A 22,423-nucleotide genomic window follows, 5' to 3' on the forward strand; every position below is an offset into this window, starting at 1 on the left:
GTAAGTGTATGCTGTTCACAATATAAAACTTAGCAGTATATTTTCCACTTCGTATTGCAGTCTGTGATAGTTTTGCAGAATGTTATGCAAAAAAAAAAAAAAAAAAAAAAGTTGTAATAATGAATGTTATTTTCTAAGTTCAGCTTTTCTGGTTTGGAGTTTAGCAAGGCATAGAAGAAAGGAAATATGGCAGGCTGTAAAACAGGCAAATAGCAAAGGCTACGTAAGCAAGAGGTAAAAGCTAATGGACCCAAACAAATGGCTTTAGGCCTCCAGAGCATTGCTTGGGCATGATGCAAGCCCCCTACATTCATGGTGCATAAGCCCCCTGCTTATGGACTCACTCAGCCACTGCCTAACCATGGGTGTGCCTGCAGACAAATTTTTCTACCTGTCTCAGAAAAAACTTCTTCAGATTCTGCTTATACCAGTGACATCTTAGCACCAGCCTCACAACTCAGTTCCATCAGAGTTGTATTCATATCCTTATCAGAGCGTCTTGCCCAGAGCACACTTCCAGGTAAGGCTGTACTACGGCATTGTTCTGTGGCCTCTGCCTTCAGAGCACAGAGAGAGAGGAGTAGATGCTGCTCCTGTTTCTGCACGAGTTCTGTAATTACAATGCTGGAGTGAAGACCTTGTTAGCTCTTTTGATTGAAGGAATTTCCATCTCTCTCTCATCTCATCTTTCAAAATCATACCCTACCCTCCAGCCTACAGGACACTGAGAGTAGATGATCAAGGGCAGACTACTGTCACCTCCTCCCCATGACATTGTTCCGCTTTGTGCAAAATACCTAGAAGAAGCAATTTGGATACCATCATCTTGATGCCCACTGCTGTACCATCTAGAGAAGCTGTAAAGGCACTCTGCTGCCCATGCTCCTCTCCTTGCTACAAAAGCTATTCACATTTTTCATTCTGTATCTGTTTGCTGTGTTTGTTATTTGATGTACAAGAGGCTTCAAAAGCCTAAGTATTAATGCCTAAGCAACTAGAAAAACAAGCTACCTGAATTGTAGCAGCAGCCTCTTCCAGCAATTTTTTCTGTGGGGATAAGTGACCCCCTGTGTCTGTTAAGTATATATATATATGTTTATACTTTTTTTTTTTTTTAATGGAGGAGGAAGTAATAAATATAATCTTAATTTTGCACACATTTTCAAAAATGAGTTACCATAAATTGTGTTTTCCAAGGCTATCTCACAGATGCTTTTGGTAAATTGAAAAAAACAAAGTACATAAAATATTCCAGTAAAAAGGCCTTTAACATATAATAGTTACTAATTTATTTTTCATTAATTAAATGTAAAGTTTTAAACATTTTAACTTCCAAAACATAAATTTAGAAGTTTATAACCCATTCAGAATTATAATTATGATTCTTCACTGGGTATCTTGAAAATAATTTAAATTCCTTCACAGGTAAATGTGCTGGAAATCAAAAGTAAAAGGTGATTGCTTTATGATCCACACCCTTAGCAAATGCATTTCACTGAGATTTTCTGCATAGCCTAGCAATGCACCATTTGGTCAACATTTAACAACCTTTGCAATAAAATTCTTATGTATCTGGTTATTCATCTGAAAACTTCAGGCCAATGAACTGATCTGGATCTGCCGTGTAGAAGAGCTCATGAACTATAAATGTTAAACTTAGCTTGGTTTTATCCCATCTTCTCATCTGGCAGCCAACTGGCAGGCCCAAGTGGTCCTTCAGGTATCTGTGAGAGACTGCAAGCAAAGCTTGCCCATAGTGGGCATTCATCCATTTGAGTTTTTTCCCCCATGTCCCTGGTGTCTTTCTGCCTGTCACCTGCCAATGGAACAGCATTTTTTGGAAGTTGTTATCAACTAAGAACCACCTGGGGCCCTCTGTTTTGCTCCATCCCAGTGCACAGTACCCCCACAGCAGGGTCACTTGGTGGGATGAAGGTGCTCAGGAGGCCACATGTAGAACAGGGCTGCAACTAAACACTGCCAAAAGACATGTGCTTCCACTGCAGCACAGAGAAGTCATCTTTCAAGCTGATCAGGGGAGCTCTGGAGCACAAAGAAACCTGGATTACGAATTCATACAACACAGACACATCACCAGTGTAGTGTGAATCAAGTCAAACGTGAGCCATGCTCTCCTAAGCAAGGTACAGTGCTTGGTTGGAAGCTGAAGGCAAGAGGTATAAGCTAATCTTCTAAATTACAAAAGATCTATTTTTTAATAATTTCACTTACTGTGTTACAGAGTATTTTGATAGTTACCAGTAGTTTAGCTCAGTTTCTCCTGTATATCATATTGAAACTCAAACCCTTTACAAAGCCATATCTGTGAATTTGTGGTCATCAGTGTCAGGACACACATACACTTCCTGCTGAAATAGCAGGAAAATTAACTTCTAATGTGCAACACAATGCAAAGACTCTGGTTTTTGTTATTTGGGTTTTTTTAAGTTATTAGCCAATTCCTAAATGTCTTATTGACTGTTTGTTGTCTAGAAAGCAGTTCACATCAATTCAGAAAATGTTCTTCTCTGCAATAAGCCACAGTTCCAAACAGAGCCTTGGTCACCTCTGTCCACCACACCCAGGGACTGCAGAAGAACAAAGCTTATCTTCGATGATATGTGAGTACATATGACTCTAAAATAAACAGTGACATTTAAAGAGAGAAAAATACAGTTTGTCCAACAGGAAATGAGACATTGCCTGGAGTATTATACTTTATGTACATTGAGAAATTAATAACAAATATTATATAAAACCTTAATTTTTCATCATGTATTAAGTTTCTAACCATAGGATAGTAGAATGCATAGAATCATGGAGTCATAGAATGGTTTGAGTTTAAAGGTACCTTAGATACCACTGAGTGCCAATTCCACTCCATGGGAAGGGCTGCCACTGACTAGACCAGGTTGCTCAAAGCCCCTCTCAACCTGTCATGGAACACTTACAGATATGGGTAACTCCACACCACAACTTCTCTGGGCAATCTGTTCCCATACTTCCCCTCACAGTAAAAAATTGCTTCCTAACAGCTAGTCTAAACCCACTGCCTTTCAGTTTTGAGTCACTCCCACTTGTCGTGTCACTGCATGCCCTTGTCAAAAGTCCCTGATCATCAGGGAGAAGTGAGGACTGGCTGTTCCCTAAAGGACAGAGAGCCAAGAGCCAGGATGCAAAATACAGCTGGCAGGGGTCCAGTCCCACAACACCCAAGCAAGGTGAGCAGGGTAAGCCTGAGGTTGGAGTCATCCCTGCATCCCTGAGCCGACAGCTGCTGCTGTCGTGGCTAGTTCTGATCAGCTAAAGGTATCACAAAGGCAGGGGGAGCAGGAAGCAGCAGTGGTTAGCACAAGTATCTGGAGAGATACTTGACCCTCTCCACTTCCACTTCATTCTTCACACATCCTTCACTCTCCTTCTCTTAAAATAATTTAAGCTTGTAACTGTCTTTATTTTTGGTAAATTAAAAAATCTAGTTTGTCCTCAAGGTCATGTAGGACATTGTATTATTTAGTGAATATAGTGGTGGAACTGAAGGTTGAACTCCTAGTACCTAGAAAATCCAGATTTTTTGATGGGTAATGTTATGGCCTGCAAATACTGATATTTGTTTCTGGATAGTGTAGAAGAGGTTCTGTTCAAGGTATGCCTCAAACTGCCTGAAGCTCTGAGCTGTGTGACCTTGACATATTTTTCATATTTCCAGGCTTTCACCCATGACATCTCAAACTCCTTTATACCAAAGGAAACCCTGGGATAACAAACAACCTGGTTTCCTTAGAAACTGCTTTCTACCAGAATTGGGATTTTTAATATTTTTTATTATTATTATTATTACTGTTGTTGTTGTTATGCTTGTTCACAATATCTGGTCTCAAGGTCAACTAGAGAGACAGGAGACTCTCATGAAAAGAAACCATTTTTCCTGCTGTAAGGTATAAATAATTCCTATGGACTTCAAAAGGATGTAACTGGTTTGTATGTCAAGAAAAGAGGACTGGTGAGATTAATTTTTGTATATTCATGGCAGTCATAAGCAGATGTAAGCTGAATAAATGTAATCAGTTTTTTGCCTCTTTTGGAGAAAACTTCCCTGTGTATATATCCTTACTCACCTTTCTCCACCTCCCTCCATGTTTTTAACTCTCCTGTATTCAACAATCTCCATTGAGGAAACATGAAACTGTTTATAAGTGCTACCTAACTCTTCATGTATCTTAAAATATTCTATCATCTATAATTTACTTGCAACTGTTCATTTTTTTCTGCAGTCTAAACATGTACATACAAAGCAGAAAGGTGCCAGTATCTGATAAAAGTCAAAATTGTAGGATGTGCTCACCTCTGGATTAGAAAAAAACATAGAAACAATTACAAGAAAACTGTTGTGTCTTCATCTGATTTTCCCTCAAGATGCTGACAAAAAAATAGGGTGAATGGTTTGCTTTATTTTTCCCCTAGGATATAGTCATAGGAGATCTGCCTTGGTCACCATCTCTATCATCTTAGAGGCTTTTATCACTAGCTTTCTCCATTAGTGTTACAAGTGATTCCTCTGGAAGGCATCTCCAATAAAACTGTTTCATCTTTTCAGAGAGAGATACAATTAAATTGTTCACGTGTAGTGCCTTCCATGTAGAATATCCCCAAGCAACTTGTAGACCACTAAAAAAAAATCTAAAAAGGCAAAAAAGATAAAAACACAGAATCAAATATGTCCTAATTTGGCCTTAAAAACCAGAAACAGTTAAATGCCTGTTGTGCTAACTAGAGGGAGATTGTCAAGTACTACAGCTGTCATCCACGACTTGTAGCTGGGATACACCACCAGCGTATCAGCTACACTGGATCTTCATCCTGAAATTCCTGTGCAGAGAAGTCACTGAAATGTAGCAGATTAGACTGGCTGCAAATGTTAAATGTCAACAAATTTGACTCACATGTTAGAAGGATCAAATTAAACATGGCAGCCAGTCCCTTTCAAATTTGTATAGCACCACAGCAGAGGATTTGAAGAAATGCAATACGGTAGGTCTAAATTATGTAGTAATCCTAATGGCAGCATTTGTCCTAAATGATGCCTGTGAAGTATTTCATCTCATAATCCATGAAGTTCTGAATTACTGTAATCCAGCCATGGCTTTAAAGTCTTAATTTTAATCATACTCTAAAGTTCCAAAGAGAGTAAATCCCTTATATTTGATTTAAAACAACAACTAATTTTTTTGACCAGTCAGTGTCTCTTTACTGTATTCTCAATTTATTTTCTCTAGATCATTGACAACAGCTGTCACTAGCAATAAATTGGAATACAAGTAGGTCAGTAAAAAGTATATCTTGCTTGGCAGAGTGCTGTATACACATACACTGCAGTATAACAGTAAATATAGCTAACAGTCTTCAAAAGACAGGCAAAATTCTACTTCCCCTGGTTTGCCATTGTTTGCTGATGAATCTTGATATATCCCCAAAACTGGTTTAGCTGCTGGCTTGGGCTGCAGCCTGAGTGACTGGGGTGGCTGCTGATGTATCTCCCTGTCTCGCTGCCTCTATCTCCTGTCCTACAAGTATGTAGCAGCATGCAATAAGCATATACCAGGGCCCAGCTTATTGCAATGATCTTTTTCTCCTTAGAATCATCATGGCACTTCTCTTTCAGGTATTTCCCCACCTCAGCTGGGTTGTGAATTTGTTCCCGTGGAAAGTCCCAGGCTACAGGATCAGAAAATTCCTTCAGGGTTTGGTCCATATCCTCCCATTCTCCACACCACTCAGGATTTTCCACACCTGGGTCTACTCCTGGATCAGGGATCTCATCTCCTCTGGACATCTCAGCCCTCATTCTAGAGAAGCTGTAGATCATGTAGAGGAAGCTTACCAGATGAAACACCAGGAAAGCGATATCCCTAACACTCAGGGGAAACTGAACATTCTCAAAAAGTGACATAACAGATTCAAAGGAGAAGAAGGAAAAGAAAGGCTGAAAAGCCTCATCCCCTGCTCTTCCTCTGACAAACTGGGTGCAATTACCAATAAACTCCCAAAACGTGCTACTGGGACTGGGATGCAGGGTAGAATGAAGAAACCATAAACCAAATATACCTTGCACCAACTCCAGTACCTTTATAACCTTCCTATAAATCAATATCACCAAGCCCATCACAATAGCTATTTTAATCTGTGCCACTCTACTGTAAAAGCTACATGTTAGGGACAATACTGGAGCTATCTCTGGAGAAGAAAATAAACCTAGGGACCAGAAGGGTATTAAAACATCAAAAAAGCCTAGGGACCAAAACCACATGAAGGCCTCCACCCTTGGAGACATTATGCATTCAAACAACATGGCTACTGACTGCTTTATCCCAATACAGAGTAAGCACAACCAAAATGCAATCAGTACAGATGTTTTTCCACTTTCTCAAGCCCCATGTTGGGCTCCAATTAATGTATTGTCCTGGTTTAGGGCAAATTTGGGAGAAAACCTCCAAATGGGGTCCCTCTAGAAAGCAAATTCAAGAGGCCCCTCCCCCAGCTGGTTCAGGAAAAGATTTTCTTAGAGAAAAGTGAAAAAAACCTGTTTATTTAATAGAAATTGAATAATACTAAACAATGAAACCTCTTGCTGTTCAAAGAGATGGAACATCCAGAAAAGGCCTTGTTGTGGGGTGTAGCACGGCTCGCTCAGTTTCTTATCAGTCCCTCCAGCACTGGACAGTGCCAAGGCCCAGGCCTTGATGGACCACAAGCATGAGCTCCTGGTATTTTTCTGGGTTTTCAGTCCAGAGCAGACTTGGAACAGATCCAAGGAAAAAAACAGTCCAGGGAACTTCCCTGCTCATCTAGCTAAAAAACTAACAGTCAAGGAGAGCTCTGTCCCACTGTCTGTCCATGCCACAGACAACACAGTCCAGCAGCAGGATGCGGGGTAGTGGGGACTCTTTCTCTACACAAATGGCAGCTTCTTCCCCTGCTTTGCTCTCAGAGCCAGTCTTAAAGGTGCAGAACTTAATATGTAAAATAAACAAGGTGATTTGGGATACAACTATTACAAAGTCACCCCATGACGAGGTTCCAGAAGCAGAACTGAATTACACAGATGGGAGAGAACAGTCTCTTCCACCAGTCTCTCCCAATCTTTCCTCACCTCTGCAGGGTGATCCATGAGCAGATGTCTGCATTGAATAATGAGGATAGTCCAAACCCTGCAGCTCTTTGAGTAGTCTAGGACTCACATTGAATATGAGGAAGTCTCATCTAACTTCACATTGTTTTTGCTGTCCTATGTCTCTGGCTCTTGACAGAACTTGTTTTCCTTAGGTTTTGTTTCTCTGCTAATATCTACAAGTCCATCGCAGTGCAACTGGGCATTTGTCTGCTTGTGCTGGATCACAGAATGGTGTGGGTTTTTGTCCCCCTCAATGCAAAGATTCACAGATAGGGTGTGGAAAAGATAGTCCAATGACTCTATCTGAGGCTTAATTCCCAAGACAGCTTTGCTGTCCCTGTGGCAGTGGAAAATAACTTCACATACATTTGAAGAATGTGCTTAAAGTCCATTTTTAACAATATAATTACCCAGAAGTTTCCATTTTAGATGAGAAGGTTCACTGCAATTGCTCTAGGGTGCAAAGGCTGTGATTCCTCAAGGGTGCATTAGAGCTTTCCTAATCATTCCTTCAACATATAAAGGATATTTTGATCTTTCAGTGATGATGAACTACACTGGCAAATAATCATAATCTCTTTAGAGAATCACAGGTAGACCATTTAAACTTATTTTTAGTCAGGGAATACCCTGTTCATATTGAGAACCAACAAAAAGTCATGGAGGTGGAGAGGGGCTATGATAATTTAACACACATGAGGAACATCAGTTCCCAAAATACTTATCAGATGTCTTCCTGGTCTTTAGTTATATAGTATAGTATAGTTATATAGTATGTATAGTAGAGCAAATTATTACTTCTTTCAGTTCCTGTGATTACTGAAATGTCTGAGACAGGCTCCATTGGACAGGATCCCTGGATAGGGTCTTTGTTTCAGGATCACCTGCTTCCTTCAGTATAGACACCCAGTTCACTGACTCAGGCTTCACACGTACTCTCACCCAACAGTTCCACCCACACCTTGACTTCTCCCTCATCAGAGCTGGCTGCCAGGTAGACCCTCTCCCAGAAAGGTCTCCCTGCCTTTGCTTTCTTGAGAATTCAAGGTGTCATTCTGTGGCTTTTTTAAACAAAACAGATCCGGACTGCTGTGGCCCCACTGATTATAAAGGCTGTCACTCTAACTGAAATTAGCTTCATTCAGAACATCTATTTAACATACATTGAAAGAGACAAAATTGTAGTTTATCTACAAGCACACACTGTTTTCTGCCTCTCCTTTTAAAACAGGAACTCAAGTCCCTATTGTGAATGCTTGTTTCATTCCTCTCTCTTCACTTTTATACTTTGTCCTTGTATGTTTTAGTCTAGATATTGATTTCACATGGGTATCTTTAAGTCATGAATCTGGGTCATACACAGGAATTTGTAGTAGTTTTGTCTCTTTCTCATGTTCTTCTGTATTTCACTACACTGACATGGTTAGTCAGGGGGAGTTTGCATTTTTGCCAAAATAGGAGTCCCCACTTATTTTTATACCTTTGCATTTCATGTACATTAGATGCCAGGCCTTAATTTTGTCTGCTATTTTTTGCAACAGTAACTCCCTCTCTAGGTATCTGTACTATTCACCTATTCATCCTATCTAAGATATTGACCTTGTTATACTAAACCCAACGAGATAGTAGCTGTGTAGTTGTGTGATTGGGTAAATTTTTCTCACATTTGGCCCAACTCCAATCAGATCCTTTGTTTCTGTCTTTCTGAAATGCCTACAGTATTATCATTTAAATGGCTCAATATTTATCTCCTGGCCTTTTCCACTTGCATGCTCCTCTGCTATACTTCCAGGCCTGCTGAGTCTGACCGAGTGAGCATGAGACTTCCATAGAACTGGGTACCCACTTTGGCAGTGTCTATGGGCTCTCCCCCAGCCTGTGTGCCACTATTTGTGCCATGCCTCAGACACAGCAGTGCCATGTCCCATAAAAAAGCATATATTTTAAGTGGTGGAACGGGCAGGAGGCTATGATCCATCAGGGGAGAGCACTGTTTTGTATAGTAAAGCCCGCTCAGCTCTATCATTCACCCCAAAGATGAACGCTTTTATCTATAACGCATCATGTGAAACGAGCTCCTGACACATCCTGTTATGAGACAGCAAATAGGCTGTGTACACCTGCCTTTCATGCTATGTGGTTTTCCTGCTCTTACAGGATTTTCTTCTCCTCCTCAACAGAAAGTTCAGGGCATATTGGCACAGCTTCAAAACTGGCCACAGGTTCACCCTGGCTAGCCAATTTCTTCAGATCTTCGCTTAGCTCTGATCATATTTTAAAGTTGCTCATTTTACTGTTCTACTCCTTTCCAATACATTCATTTTTTTTTAGGGTTTAGATTACTAAAGTTGTGAAACTGGTCCTATATTTAGAATTATGATTTAAGCTGCTTTTACTACATGCAATTGTTGTACACTGAGGAAGCACTAGCTTGTTTTTTTACACTTCAGCAGTATTATCTCTGAAGGGTTTTAAAATATGCGCTTGGCTACATTATGATGTTTAATTGAACTTTTATTAGGTTTTTTTAATGTATCCTCATAAAGCACCATACAACAGTAAGAAATAATGTACAAGTGGTAGATTATGTAAATGAAGCAGAAAATGCTATAGTTTAGTATTTAGTTCATATGAAATATAAAAATTAGGTGAAAAATGTGGTTTTGAATGCAGTATAATTAAAATTGTATATTGGAGTCTAAGCTACACCATACTCTGTAAATACCAGTGGTTGCTCTGAGTTCCAAGAAGATTATTTTGCAGTAGATGCTGATAAATTACTTTACAAAGTAAGGCTTTTATTGATTCACTTTGTTTGATTCTCTTCCCCTTTTTTTTTTGCATGAGTTTACATTTTTGCAATTACCTGCTAAACTGGAGTAAATTAAATTCAGAGGAGGCAGCAGAAGACAAAGGTGGCAGAGGTGCACTGTAATGGCATGGAGCTAAATAGGATGACAGAAATGTACACACGCAGGCATTCACCTGGGTAGTGGTAACACCGCTCTTAGGAGCTCAACAGCCTGGAAATTCTGAAAGGCTGCTTCTGGCAGAGGAGTAATTACAATGCCCGCGGCCATCCCACCTCACGCTGGGATCCCGCACAACATAACAAGCAATGGAAATGCTGTCCTTCCCGCTGGTTTTCGACAAGCTCCCAGGGAAAGCGGTGCCAAGGCAAGTGAGAGAAATTCTGGACAGTAGTGGATTGTTTGATAAATTTCATCCTGGATTCAGCCACAGCCATGCTACTGAGGCTGCCCTTGTCAAAGTCATAAATGGTTTGAATGCCACTGCTGAAAAGGAAGCCTGGCCTTGTTTGTACTATCAGATCTAGCCGTGGGGGGGTTGTTCTGTAAAAGGCTGGATTCTGTTGCAGTGCCTAGGTGACTGCCTAGTGTTGACTGAGAATGCGTTGAAATCGTTCCAGCGGTACTTGATTGCTTTCCCCAATCAACAGAGTAGGGTAAATTCTCCTCGAGAGCAGCCAGTTTCACATAATGACACTTGATCCCAGGGAGAATTCACCAGCAGCCTGACTTAGTTGGCTCTAATGCTTTACACTCCTTCTCTTGCCATTCACAGAGATATATGAGATGCCTTAGAGCAGTGTATTAGAACTTCTTTTTGGCTTTGTTGAAGAGGACTATATTTCTAAAAGTACCAACAATCAGATATTCAGAAACAAAGACTTTCTTGTGCAGTTTGATAGAGATAAAACATTTGTTTCTACCTGTTAATTTTAAGTCAGACTTCTTTTTATTTTTTTTTTTATAGGAGGTCTGAATTCTGCTTGTAAATCTGGAGTGAAAGTGCTGATGCCAATAGATTCATAGAGTTGTAACTAATTTAAGAGGAGAATCTGACCCAATTGTCTGAAAACCAGAAGTCGGTGAAAAAGTTACCTTGGAACTTCAGTTTACATTCATGACCAGTAAACATAAAGAGTCTCCAGTGCTGCTTCTGCTACTCAAAAGGCACTCCAGTTCAACCAGTAGCCTAGCACAAGAAATTTTTTATTCTCTAGGTTCTCTGGCTGTGGCAAGGATGTGATCTGCAGGAGAATTGGAATTTTTTTCTGTTCTCTCATTTCTCAGGCTATAGCAAGGTTGTGATCTGCAGAGGGATTGCAAAGCTGAGACCAAAGACCTGAAAAGGGTTTTAGCCACAGATCTTTCAGAATCTCATCAGTGGGAAAACACATTTGCTTGTCCTCAAGATGCCTCTCATCAATAACATAGAGTATCTGAAATTAGCATTCAGTGAGATTAGCTGTAAAGTCTCCAGTCTAAGATTATCAACAATGTAATAGGTCAAGCTGCAGAGAAGGTTTGCATGGACCTTCACATTTGTAGCAGAGATGGGTTCTTGGTCACTGTAACTTCAGAGTCTGTAAAATCAGAATATGACTAACTAACTTTGAAAACAAAAATGTACAGTATGCGAAAGAGCTATCCAGAAAAATTAATTTATACATCAGTTTTCTCATGTGTCTGCATATGTCCATGAGCTCAGGCAACCTCTTATCTTCAAGGAGCCCATAAAAGAGGGTGTTTTTTCTTATTTTTTTACTTCATGATATAATAAATTAAACTAGTATACTGAATTTAAAAAGACAGATTATGTTCATGTGCAGTGGGAACCTAAACAAAACTGAACTTCAAATCTTTAACTCCCATAAAAAAAACAGTAAATAATTAAATGTAAGTACCCCTTTTTGCTACTAAAATGATACAAAAACATACATTGAATCTATTGAACATTTCAGCTTCCCATTTTCCTAACATGCACATTAGTTATCTGAATAGAAAGGTCATTAACATGTAGCAATAAATTGAAGAATAGTATTTCATAGGTGGCATAAAGACATCAGAATTTGACTTAGCACGTTTATTAACACTACTGAACAAGTTCTGTTTAAGAAGCTAATAAAAATGATACCCTATCCGTTTTCTTCCCAATGCATCTTAATTTCTGTTAGGCATGCCCTGATTTTTAAATCAATCTTGTATTTTTACTATGGAAGTATCTAAACTTTCACATGGAGAATATATTTATGCTTCGCTTTAAAATGGCATTTTAATAGCTTCTTTTTTTATATTAGATTTTGCAAGCAGCTTAGTAAAAACCAGTGACTTCAGTTTCTGTGTTATGCCTAACCATCCCATAGCAGGGCCCTCAGTGCAAGTTTTCTTTGTTCAGGAATGTTCATGTCTTCTGCTAATACCTTCATTGCTAATCATAACTCAGAAGAATAAATCCTGCTGCAAGTTGAAAACCATTTTACAATTAATGTATAAATTAGTCAATCATAATTACATTGTGCTATCTCGCTTTGTTTTTACAGCCTCTTACCATGCTCAGACAAGAAAATTAGACATACAGTGCTGGGTGATATATAGGTGGCAGTGCTGGAGAGGATGTATTTTAACATCCTGAGTTTGACAGGCTTATGTAAAAGTTCATCACTTTCATCATTTCAGAAAGATGAGACTTAGTTTGTTGATTTGTTCTACTTGGCTTTGATTTTTGGGTCTTCATAGTAAACCATCTTCCCTAGGTCATTGTGCAAGACAAAGAGAGACAGAACTTAATATTTTTTTAAGAATTCTTTCAGTGTTTCTGACAACATAGCTGTTTTTCTTAATCAAGCTAACACTGTTTCAATGCGTAATATTTTATAATTGAACAAGACCAGTTTCAGATGGTTCTTCTTATTAAGAATGTCTTCTGGGGAATAGGAAGTATTTGCATTGGCAGTAGGTTATGAGATACTGGGACACAAAGCTGTCTAGACCCCTTTCTGACCTAACAGGTAGAGTAATCTGGGGTGAAATTCCACTCTGTGGGAGAATAATATTTTAAAGAAAATTGGGACAAAGGAACTGCTTTCCATATCAACAAGGTTTTTTTTGACAAAAATCATTCTAAATTAGCCAGACTTTGAATTTCATTTCTATCTAGTTATATTTAGCCTTTCTTCTCTTCAAAATGAGGTTGACTAACTTCCTGTGATGCAATTAAATGTCCTTAAAATGGCACATAAGTAGAAAGAAACAAACTAAGTAAATACACTGTTCAAATAGCCTTACGTTCTTAAGGAAGTTATAAGGCTGCCCTCTTCTGTCAAGAGGTTCCCCCTTGTTCCTACTTACTTCTGAGCATGCTTTTAATGCTATGAGCATGAATGTTTTACTCATCCATCCCACTTCACTTTTTAGATCTGCATCGTCTCTGACTGACACAAAACATTTTGTTAAACAAGTGTGCTCAGAAATCTCAATTTCAAGAAAAAAAAAGGATTAGGAATATGCTTTTTTTTGGTCTGGGATAGTCTCAAGGCCTTTTCTGCCTCTCACCCCACACCTCCAGCAGGAAGGCTGGGATTGCACAAGGAATTGGGAGGGAACACAGCTGTGATACCTGCTGACCACACCATGTGGTGTCATGCTCAGCATATAAAGCTCAGAGAAGAAGGAGGAACGGGTGAATATTTGGGGTTATGACATTTGTCTGCCCAAAGTCACTGGTAATGACATTGGTTTCCATGAGATGGCTAAACACCTGCCTGCCCATGGGAAGCAATAGATTAATTCCTTGTTCTGCTTTGCTTTATCTGTTTGTCTTCACCTAAATGTGCAAGTTTTCTTTCACTCTTCTGCTCTTTTACTCTCCTAATTGTCTCTCCCATCCCATGGGAGGGAAATGAGTGAGTGAGTGAGTGAGTGAGTGAGTGAGTGAGTGGAACTGAGCTGCCTGTTGGAGTTAATATACTACAGATTGCTGAGTGGCAATAATAACATAATTTACAACACCAAGCTCTTAAAAGCATGAGTAGTAAAAACATCAGAATTCATACTACAAATACTCAGGAATATCTCATTTTCTTGAGATGATGACAAAGGAATGACACTTAACTAATACTAAGAAAACTATTTTGCAAGTCAAAACTTCCCTCTCTGAGAGAGATGAGGATGTAGTAACCACAGTATAAGCTGAGAAGAACCAGGACATATTTTAGCTGAGTAGAGAAGGAAGGTCACCTCCCAAGAACCTTCAGAGTATGGAAATGTGAAGACTTTTTTGAGAGGCAATGACTGAAGATGCAAGGTTATGATCTGAAATGACATGGCAAATGGTTGTTCTCCACAGTGTCTTAAAAAGGTGCCATAGGGAGAGCTTGTGGGAGGAGATGAAGATTTTAGCTTCAGCAATGAGGAGCTCACTGACACAGTGACAAGGAGACATCAGTTTGTTTCCAGTTTGATAAATCTGGTTACAAACACATTTCAGGACAGCAACAGTGGTTGAATTTGTGCCCTGCAGTCAGTAGGTCAGGTAGGTTAAGGAAGGGATGGAATCTCCCAGATCTGTTTGAGAAGAAATCAGCGGAGAAATTGGCACGAAGAATGCCAGTGGAGTTGCAGCAGGTGGCCTAGCACTGACTTAGAGATGAATTCCAGGAAGCAAAAGTAAACAGCACACAGCATGCTTACAAGATAAGAGGGACAAGAGCGAGATGCAGCTGTGGAGGCAAGCAGGTTCAATGTGTGTTTTCAAAGTGGAGAGATTAAACACACACTTGTTTTGAGAGGAGGGAGAAGCCAAGGCAAATAACAGTGTACATAGAGGAATAGAAAAAGAGGTAAGCAGGCATCAGGGAGAGGAGAAGACAGACTATCTTGTTCTGCTTAACGTGTGTATCCATTTTGCAGATCAGAACTGCACTAATTTGGGAAGAAGTTCATATAATCCATAAAAATGAATTTTATTAGCCTTTCTTTACTTGAATCACTGACTTCTAAAGAATGAGAACAGCCATAAATGCTATTGTCTCCACAGGCAGCAATTTGAAAATAGAAGATGCATGGTTACACGATAAGTGTATTTTCTTCATAAAAAATGTTTGCAAATCAGGTTTAAAATAAGGGAAAAATAACCTTAAAATATTCTGCACATCAGAAAATAATAAAATGTCTTCTTATTTTCCCCTGGTAGACCACGCAATGCAGATTACTTTATGCAGGAAGCTAAACGGAAGAAGCATAAAGCAGATGCAATGGTGAGAACATTTTCTTTCCAGTTACATTGCTCCAAATAACTTTCGTAATGCAGTTTCTTCATCAGTGCAGTATTGCTGGGGTAATTATAAAATCTATTATAAGGATGGCTAGGCTTGTTAAATTAAGAAATGTTTATATAATCAAATGTTCATAGCCCAATAAACTATGACTTAACAAATAATGACTTACTGAGATAAAGGCCTGGATAAATAAAACTTTCCATTTATCCCTTTGCTTTAATTAGTAACTATAGTAATGGAGGCTGTGTAAAGAATCCACATACCTATCTTCTCAGTTTAACTAGCTGGCTAGGTCCTATAATTGCATATCCAAATTTGGTCTGGTAGCTGAGGTATTTGTACGTTTTTAAAGAGCTTTGGCTTTTCAGTGCCAGAAGAATCCTGGTTTCATGGCAGATATTTTCCTACATAATCATAAGCACACAAGGAATATTTGTAACCCTAGAGGAACACCTAGCACACAAAGTACTGTTGCAACAAACAGATTCATGACCCTGGCTTTGACCTGTCTAAAAATGTAGGCAGTTAGAAAAAGAGGAATCTGAGGTTGTATGGAGCACTGAAGAGATGCTTGTCTTTCCAAACAAATGGGTGCAACTAAGTATGCAGTGCTGCAGCAGAGCTCTGCTTAGCTGTCCCTCAGTTCTCTCCAAGGCTGTGCTTGTCCAGCGCCACAGATAAGCCAGCACAACATGAGGTCTTTGGGATGGCAGCATATGGAGTGGGACCCTGCATTAGTGTGGCTGCTTTGCAGATGGGGGTAGCTGCATTCCTGCCTTGCTCTGTCAGACACACCTTTGCTGTCATACCATCATGAAAGAAGAAAGGTGGCTCAGAGCCTCTTTTTCTTCACCACTTCTCAGCTGTGCAGAGTGCAGAGAGGTGTGCAGAAAGGCCAAGGAAGCAGAAGCAGGTCCTTCATTTAGAACACTAACACTGACTTTTACACTCTACCTGAGTTTATTAGCACAAATTTCTATGTTTTATTCAGTTCCATATTACTCTAAAGTGAGTCTTAAAATCAGAGAATACTGTGGAGAAGTACAAATGGTGCATTTTAGTGTGTTGCTTTAAACAAAATGGAAAGGATCACTTAATATGCAAAGGAAATTCTTAGCCTGGAGAGAAATGTTTTTATGGTAGACTCCCAGAAAGACGAGTTGCAAGCATTATTCTCTGTTGTGCCACAAGTTTGCTGCATGAAAGTCACCTAGGCACAATTTAAATAGCTTTCTATCAGTATCAGGTGGTTGAAATATTGTCCACATTCAGCTTTCCTACACAGTGGACCAGGACCTTACTTACACCTTGTGAACAGCCCTTTGCAGGTGCTTCCTCTCCCTCCCTGGCTGTGTAGGCATCCTGGGGAAAATGCCATATTGCCAAAGTGCCTCCAGGCACTTTGAATCACCTTGCTGGGCTTGACACCTCCTACTTTGGCACTGCACTACCTGACACAGGCACTCAGAGTGAGCAGCTTGAAAATTGCTCTAGGTCTCTTTGCTCCTCAGTCCCCCATCTGTGAAATTGGGATAATAGCACTTCCACCCGCACTGGAGCATCAGGGGGAGAAATATAATAAAAAGTTTGTGAAGTTCTCTGGTATGATCGCAGTGGGAGTCATATAAGAACCTAAAATAGATTGAAGCTAGTGTGCCATTCCAAAGTTACTATTTAAAATCTTTATCCCTTGGAAAAGAATAAGGTCCATTAACCTTTCACTGTGTGCATCAGATTTCAACCAAATGCATCCAGTCCATTAATGGGCTTTATGTACCACGGGAGTTCTGACTGAAGGAGAGAGAAGTCGGGACAGAGAGGTATTAGTATGATTCATCTCTCTCTTCACATCAAAAATGAAATTCTGAGGGCAGAAAAATGGCATGTAAGTGTACATATATGAACATTATGTGCATATTTGCATATACACTGTTACTGAGACCATGCATGTATATGCATTTAAGTGCACAAATACACACACAAAGTCAAAGAAGTACCAAAAATAGAAGAAACGGGGCAAGGAAGGAGGATGACAGAAAATGCTGAGGGAGCAGAGCAGTCCCTGAAAGAGGAGGAGGGTAGAGAAAACAAATTCCTGACAAGAGAAGAACAGTGCTGAAAATGGTAGAGATAAAGAAGATGGGCGAACAGAGATGAGCCTTTGTATAAGAGTTAGCAATGGAAGTATTTAATTATCTTCTCTTAGTTCTCAATATTCATTACCATTCTTTGCTGAATGATAAAAAACTACACCTATAAAGATGTGTGAAACCCTTTTTAATGAAAGATGAAAGAAGGAGCAAAAGGCAGCATCAATTTGTGGAATTTCCACCACTGGAAGAGCTTTGACAAACATGGTTGGAAATGTCCTAGGCAGAGCTGACCCTTATTTGGACACAAGAATGTGGAACAAATAATACCTTTTTTAGATATTAAGATATATTTGGCTATTTAGATACAGAACCTTTTTTAGCTCTATTTTCTGTATTTTATGATTTTCACTGATGCACAGGTTTTGATGGGTATTAGCTTTCTCACAGGAAAAATTGTGAACCTGAAGATATATCAACTTGTGTCAAGTTTACAATATTTGTTGAGATAATCCCATCAAATGTAACAACATCCTGATGATTACACTACATCCCTGTGTCCTTATTTTTTCTCTCTAGGTGGAGAAGTTTGGAAAGGCACTGAATTATGCAGAAGCAGCACTATCATTTATTGAGTGTGGAAATGCAATGGAACAAGGCCCAATGGAATCTAAATCCCCTTATACCATGTATTCAGAAACAGTTGAACTCATCAGGTAGGAAAGGGAGAAGATGACCCTAGGGGTTATTCTGTGCAAACATGCTAATCTTCATTATCACCTGTTTTCATACGTGCAGTAAAAGGGTAGAAGTGAACTCCTTACACGGGCCTGGTTAGTCATGTGTAATGTATATGTATTATCTGTGATTTCTGTGTGAAATTAATTTCTGTGAAATTAAATCAAGAAACTGTGAAGAATAAGAAAAAAAATGAAAGAAACAAACAAAAACACAAACAAAAAAGCCCAAAGACTTTCCTATTACCTGAGCTGCTAATTACTTCAAGAGTTTCATGATGTAAGTCCTGAGCTACTCAGTGGAGAAAACCAGTCATTCAGAGTAACAGAATATTCTCATGGAGTGGTAACTTGAAAAATATTGCAATATGTTTAAGATTGCTGTTTAAAGATTACATGAAAGATGTGAACAGTGATAGAAAAATGGACAGTCAAAGTACATTTGATGTGGGTGCTCTTAATGTAGCCAGTGGAGTCAGAAGCACAGCACACCCTAGAGCTACCCCTACCTTCAGTCACCTTCATGGCTCTCCAAACGGCACTCTAGAATTCAGTGCCATCCACAGTCCCACTGAAAAAAATATGTCTCGTAAGTCCTCTTCTCCATGGTTGGTACTTAAAATTAACATTTTGGCAGTGTCATTGGTAGAGAAAACAAAGGTCAAAATCATTGCAGCAGCTGAGGGACTCTGCAAGAGAATGACCCCAGACACACTAGTGGAGAAATCTGCACTGACAGTGACCATGGTATCATTCCTCAGGACAGTCAACCATGCACATCTTGTCAGGGTTAAGCTCATAGGAAGTAACACATTTTTATTTTTAAATGTTTTAATAATGAATCAGAGCTTCTAAAACAAAAGCATTCTTTTGGACTTAGTGTTGATGTGAAGATTTTTTTGCATGTTAATAATTCCACTGGCATTTTATTCCACTTAGGGCTGTCTTCTCATGCATTTCAGTGGATTGAGGCCAGCTTTCTAACTGGAAGTTTATTGAACAAAATCAAATACTTTTTTTTTTTTCTGTAAGAGAACAGTACCTTCCATCTCTGCTATTTTTTCCTTCTTTTTTTTTTTCCAATCTCTGTAATTCCTCTCTTCTTTTTTTTTTTTTTTTTCTCCAAAAGGCAGAAGGCTCTTTCTTTGTCTGCCCTGTCTTTTCTCATGGTGGTAAATACATGGTCCAGACTCTGGAAATTAATTTTGCTTGCAGATCCATAGTTTTCAATAATGTGTATAGCTATGGCCATGTTGTAATGTGAATTGCTGTTGATTTCGCTGCAACTCAGAAAAATAAGTAGTTTGCTAGGTATGCCTGTAGAAAAAAAATGTTTGTACTGAATCTTTGCACAGATATCAGAATTAGAGTTTGAAAGCAAAGGTAGGAAAAAATAACAAGAAGCTAATTATGGGGAACAGGTATTTTTCTGGAAGTGAGCCCAGAAGCACTGTATGTTGTTCTAACCTTGTCTGTTGTTCAGGTATTCAGCTGGAAGCTGAGATTTCCAGAAACCAATTTGTGATTGCATAGCACATACACTCTTGAAACACTAGTGCTACCTCTGTGGATCTTTAATATTTATAGAGTTTGAATGTAATGTCATGTGAGCAAAAATAGCTCTGAGCCACATGTTTCCCCTCTGCCGTGCTGTGCTTGGAGGAGCAAATCTGGGTAGACACACTCAGAATTGGCAGGGTGAGGTCAGCACCAGCTTCCAGGCAGCCTGTCTGCCTTCAAACGATCCAAACCCCTTCCTGCATGAACTCTGTGTAACTGGGTCTCCGCGGCAGCAGAGGTTATTTTGGTAGGACAGTATCACCTCGCCAGCCAGGCTCCCCTCAGGACTGATGGATGATCAAGAGAGTTCATGGCTGTTTAAAGAGTGCAGGGAGGCACTGCTAATGGCAAAGCAGCTCTGAAACACAACAGGAAAAACACATGTATGTCTGGTAACTTGAACAAATAAGTATAAAGGGGCAGATCAAATGACATATGCCAGCATAGCTGTCTGATCAGTAATGTAAAACTCTCTCCGTTAACTCATGTTGGCTTTCTTCTTCTTGCTTAAGGTATGCTGTGAGACTAAAAACCCACTCAGGCCCCAACGCCACGCCAGAAGACAAACAGCTGGCAGCATTATGGTTAGTAGATCAAGCTTTCCTCAAAAAGTTTATTTTCTGCAGTGAGCCAGTTCTTGAAAATCAGATATTGGATGCAGCCAGATAGAATTATGTTCTCTATTGAAATTAAGAGAATATGTTCTTCTCTGGGAAGGTCCAGTCCTTGTATCACTGTACCAAGTCTCCATGCTGTCTCTGTAAATAAGCAATTCATACTTATTTATTGACTATGACAGGTTGGCTATGGTACGTCAATGTAATTAATTTTTAAATGCCTGATGGTTTGTTGTTTTTATGAGTGATGTACTTTTGTACCAACAGCTCGGTAAGTTCTTTTGTGGCTGACATTTTAGGCTCAATAATCATAAATTATATTTATATTATATGAAGGGCAATATGGTGATGGGGATAATTAAGCCTCTTGGATTATCTGTTAAATTGAGATTTCTAAATATATATGTAAGCACCTTAGATTCTATAGGACGGCTTCTGATTGCTAGTAAAATACTAGAATGTTATTAAAATCAATTTTTAATTTTATATCTGTGTAGTTGATACATAAAATACCTATTATATGGTTACTGAGTCTCAGTAAGTGGACATTTACAATCAGCAAGTGTGTTTTTAACATCTATTAACCATCTGTTAAAAATCCAAATTAAATGCATCTTTAGCCTCCATAAAGAAGGAGTCCTAATTAATCATTTGTCTAAAAAGGAACCAAATATTCAGAGATTTTTTTTTTTTTTTAAATGCCCTTTCCCTGACACTGGTTTTCTGTGCCATTGCTTTAAAAATGCTTAGGTGGGAAAATGACTAAGGTACGGTTAAAAAAGGACATATAAAGCCGTATTACAAAGGCTCGCTGAGAGCTGCCGGAGCGCTTCGGTGCGTGCGGAAGCACATCCAAATTCAGGGAGCCGCTGCATCTGTTCCAGCAGGAGAAAGGTCAGCGCGAGGGAAAGCAGACGGAGCCTTCTCTGGGCGATGAATGGCAATCTTAACTCACCGTCTGCCAGCCAGCAGATGAGCTGACACCATTTGCATATGTGCTGTACCTGTGAAGGTGACAGAGGGAGAGTGACGGCGGTGGCTGCGCGGCCGCCGCATCTCGCGGCTGCTCCCGGCGCCCGCCGGGCAGGCTGCCAGCCCGCCCGCTCCCGGCCCGCTTCTCCTGGGGAGACACTGTCCTCCAGCGGCCACGGCCGGGATTTCACCGCCGCGCTCCGAACAGCAGCTAGCCTGGCTCAGCAGCCCTGCCTGCGATTGCGTTTGTTCAGGGACCATTTGATAATTCGAGGCGTTCACTGAGGTGTGGGCCGCTCTTAGGAGCGGGAAGATGGGGGGGCACTCTGCATTTCCAAATTCAAAGCACCTTCTGGTGCTCCAAATTGGCTCCAAGACTAAATACTGTTTTTAAAAACAAGACCTCTGCTGCCAAAGGAAAAGCAAAACACACAGGGTTTTTGCTTCGAAAGCAGCGTTACTGTGGGACACTTTCACGCTTGCTCCAGTTTTCACATTTTTTCAATCCAAAAACCTTGCTGGGAAAAGGTGATGGTGATTCTCAATTCAGATAATAGACTGGTACACTAAAGCTGTTAGCAAAGAAAAGTGTATGTGTCCTGAATACTGACTACTTTGGTACATAATTATAGTCAATAGCCATTACTCTCATTTAATTATGTAGCTTTAAAGGCGTGTGGCACTCTGCAGACTAACAAGGAGCACAGGGGCAGACAGTACCAGCACAGCACTTTGAGTTTTTCAGCCCACAACTGGTTTCCTCTGGGGACCAAATTAGGCAAGTGGCCTGGGAATAGCCTCCAGGCTCCAACACAGCCTCTGTTCTGGTTTCCTACAGAGAAGCTTGGCCACTGAAATCTGTGCCAGCTCCAAGATTTCCCTTTATCCCAGCCATCTCCAGCTACTGGATGAGACCACTGGGTGTATACAAAATATATCCACTATAACTCGAGTTCACTATACAAGCTCCAGGCTATTGCAATGAAGTCCCAAGATAAGATATCTCAAAAATCTGTTTATGCATTTGCAAGAAAAAAATACCAAAAAAAAAAGCATATTTTGAGTTCCAGGATGTTTCTTTTCATTTTGGTCAAGTGTGCAGACTTCAAGCCAGAGTGAAAGCCTGGGAGCCCAGACCCTTCTGAGTATAGTTTGTTTAGTACCTCACTGGTAGCATTTCTGAGCATGACTTG

At 39.9% G+C, this 22,423-nt stretch overlaps 1 protein-coding gene across 1 annotated transcript in view; it reads left to right on the forward strand.

The window, feature by feature from the left end:
* AFF3 (ALF transcription elongation factor 3) overlaps window positions 1-22,423 on the forward strand; it is a 314,118-nt gene that overhangs the window by 285,506 nt on the left and 6,189 nt on the right. The window contains exons 14-17 of the mRNA XM_088051265.1: window positions 2,494-2,621; window positions 15,170-15,233; window positions 17,924-18,060; window positions 20,154-20,225. Coding sequence (XP_087907391.1) covers window positions 2,494-2,621; window positions 15,170-15,233; window positions 17,924-18,060; window positions 20,154-20,225 — 401 coding nt within the window. The remainder of the gene's footprint in view (window positions 1-2,493; window positions 2,622-15,169; window positions 15,234-17,923; window positions 18,061-20,153; window positions 20,226-22,423) is intronic.

This window comes from Pseudopodoces humilis, chromosome 2 (genome assembly GCF_049639895.1).
Source record: "Pseudopodoces humilis isolate 2021_Gansu_Grassland_sample_001 chromosome 2, ASM4963989v1, whole genome shotgun sequence".
Classification (NCBI taxonomy): domain Eukaryota; kingdom Metazoa; phylum Chordata; class Aves; order Passeriformes; family Paridae; genus Pseudopodoces; species Pseudopodoces humilis.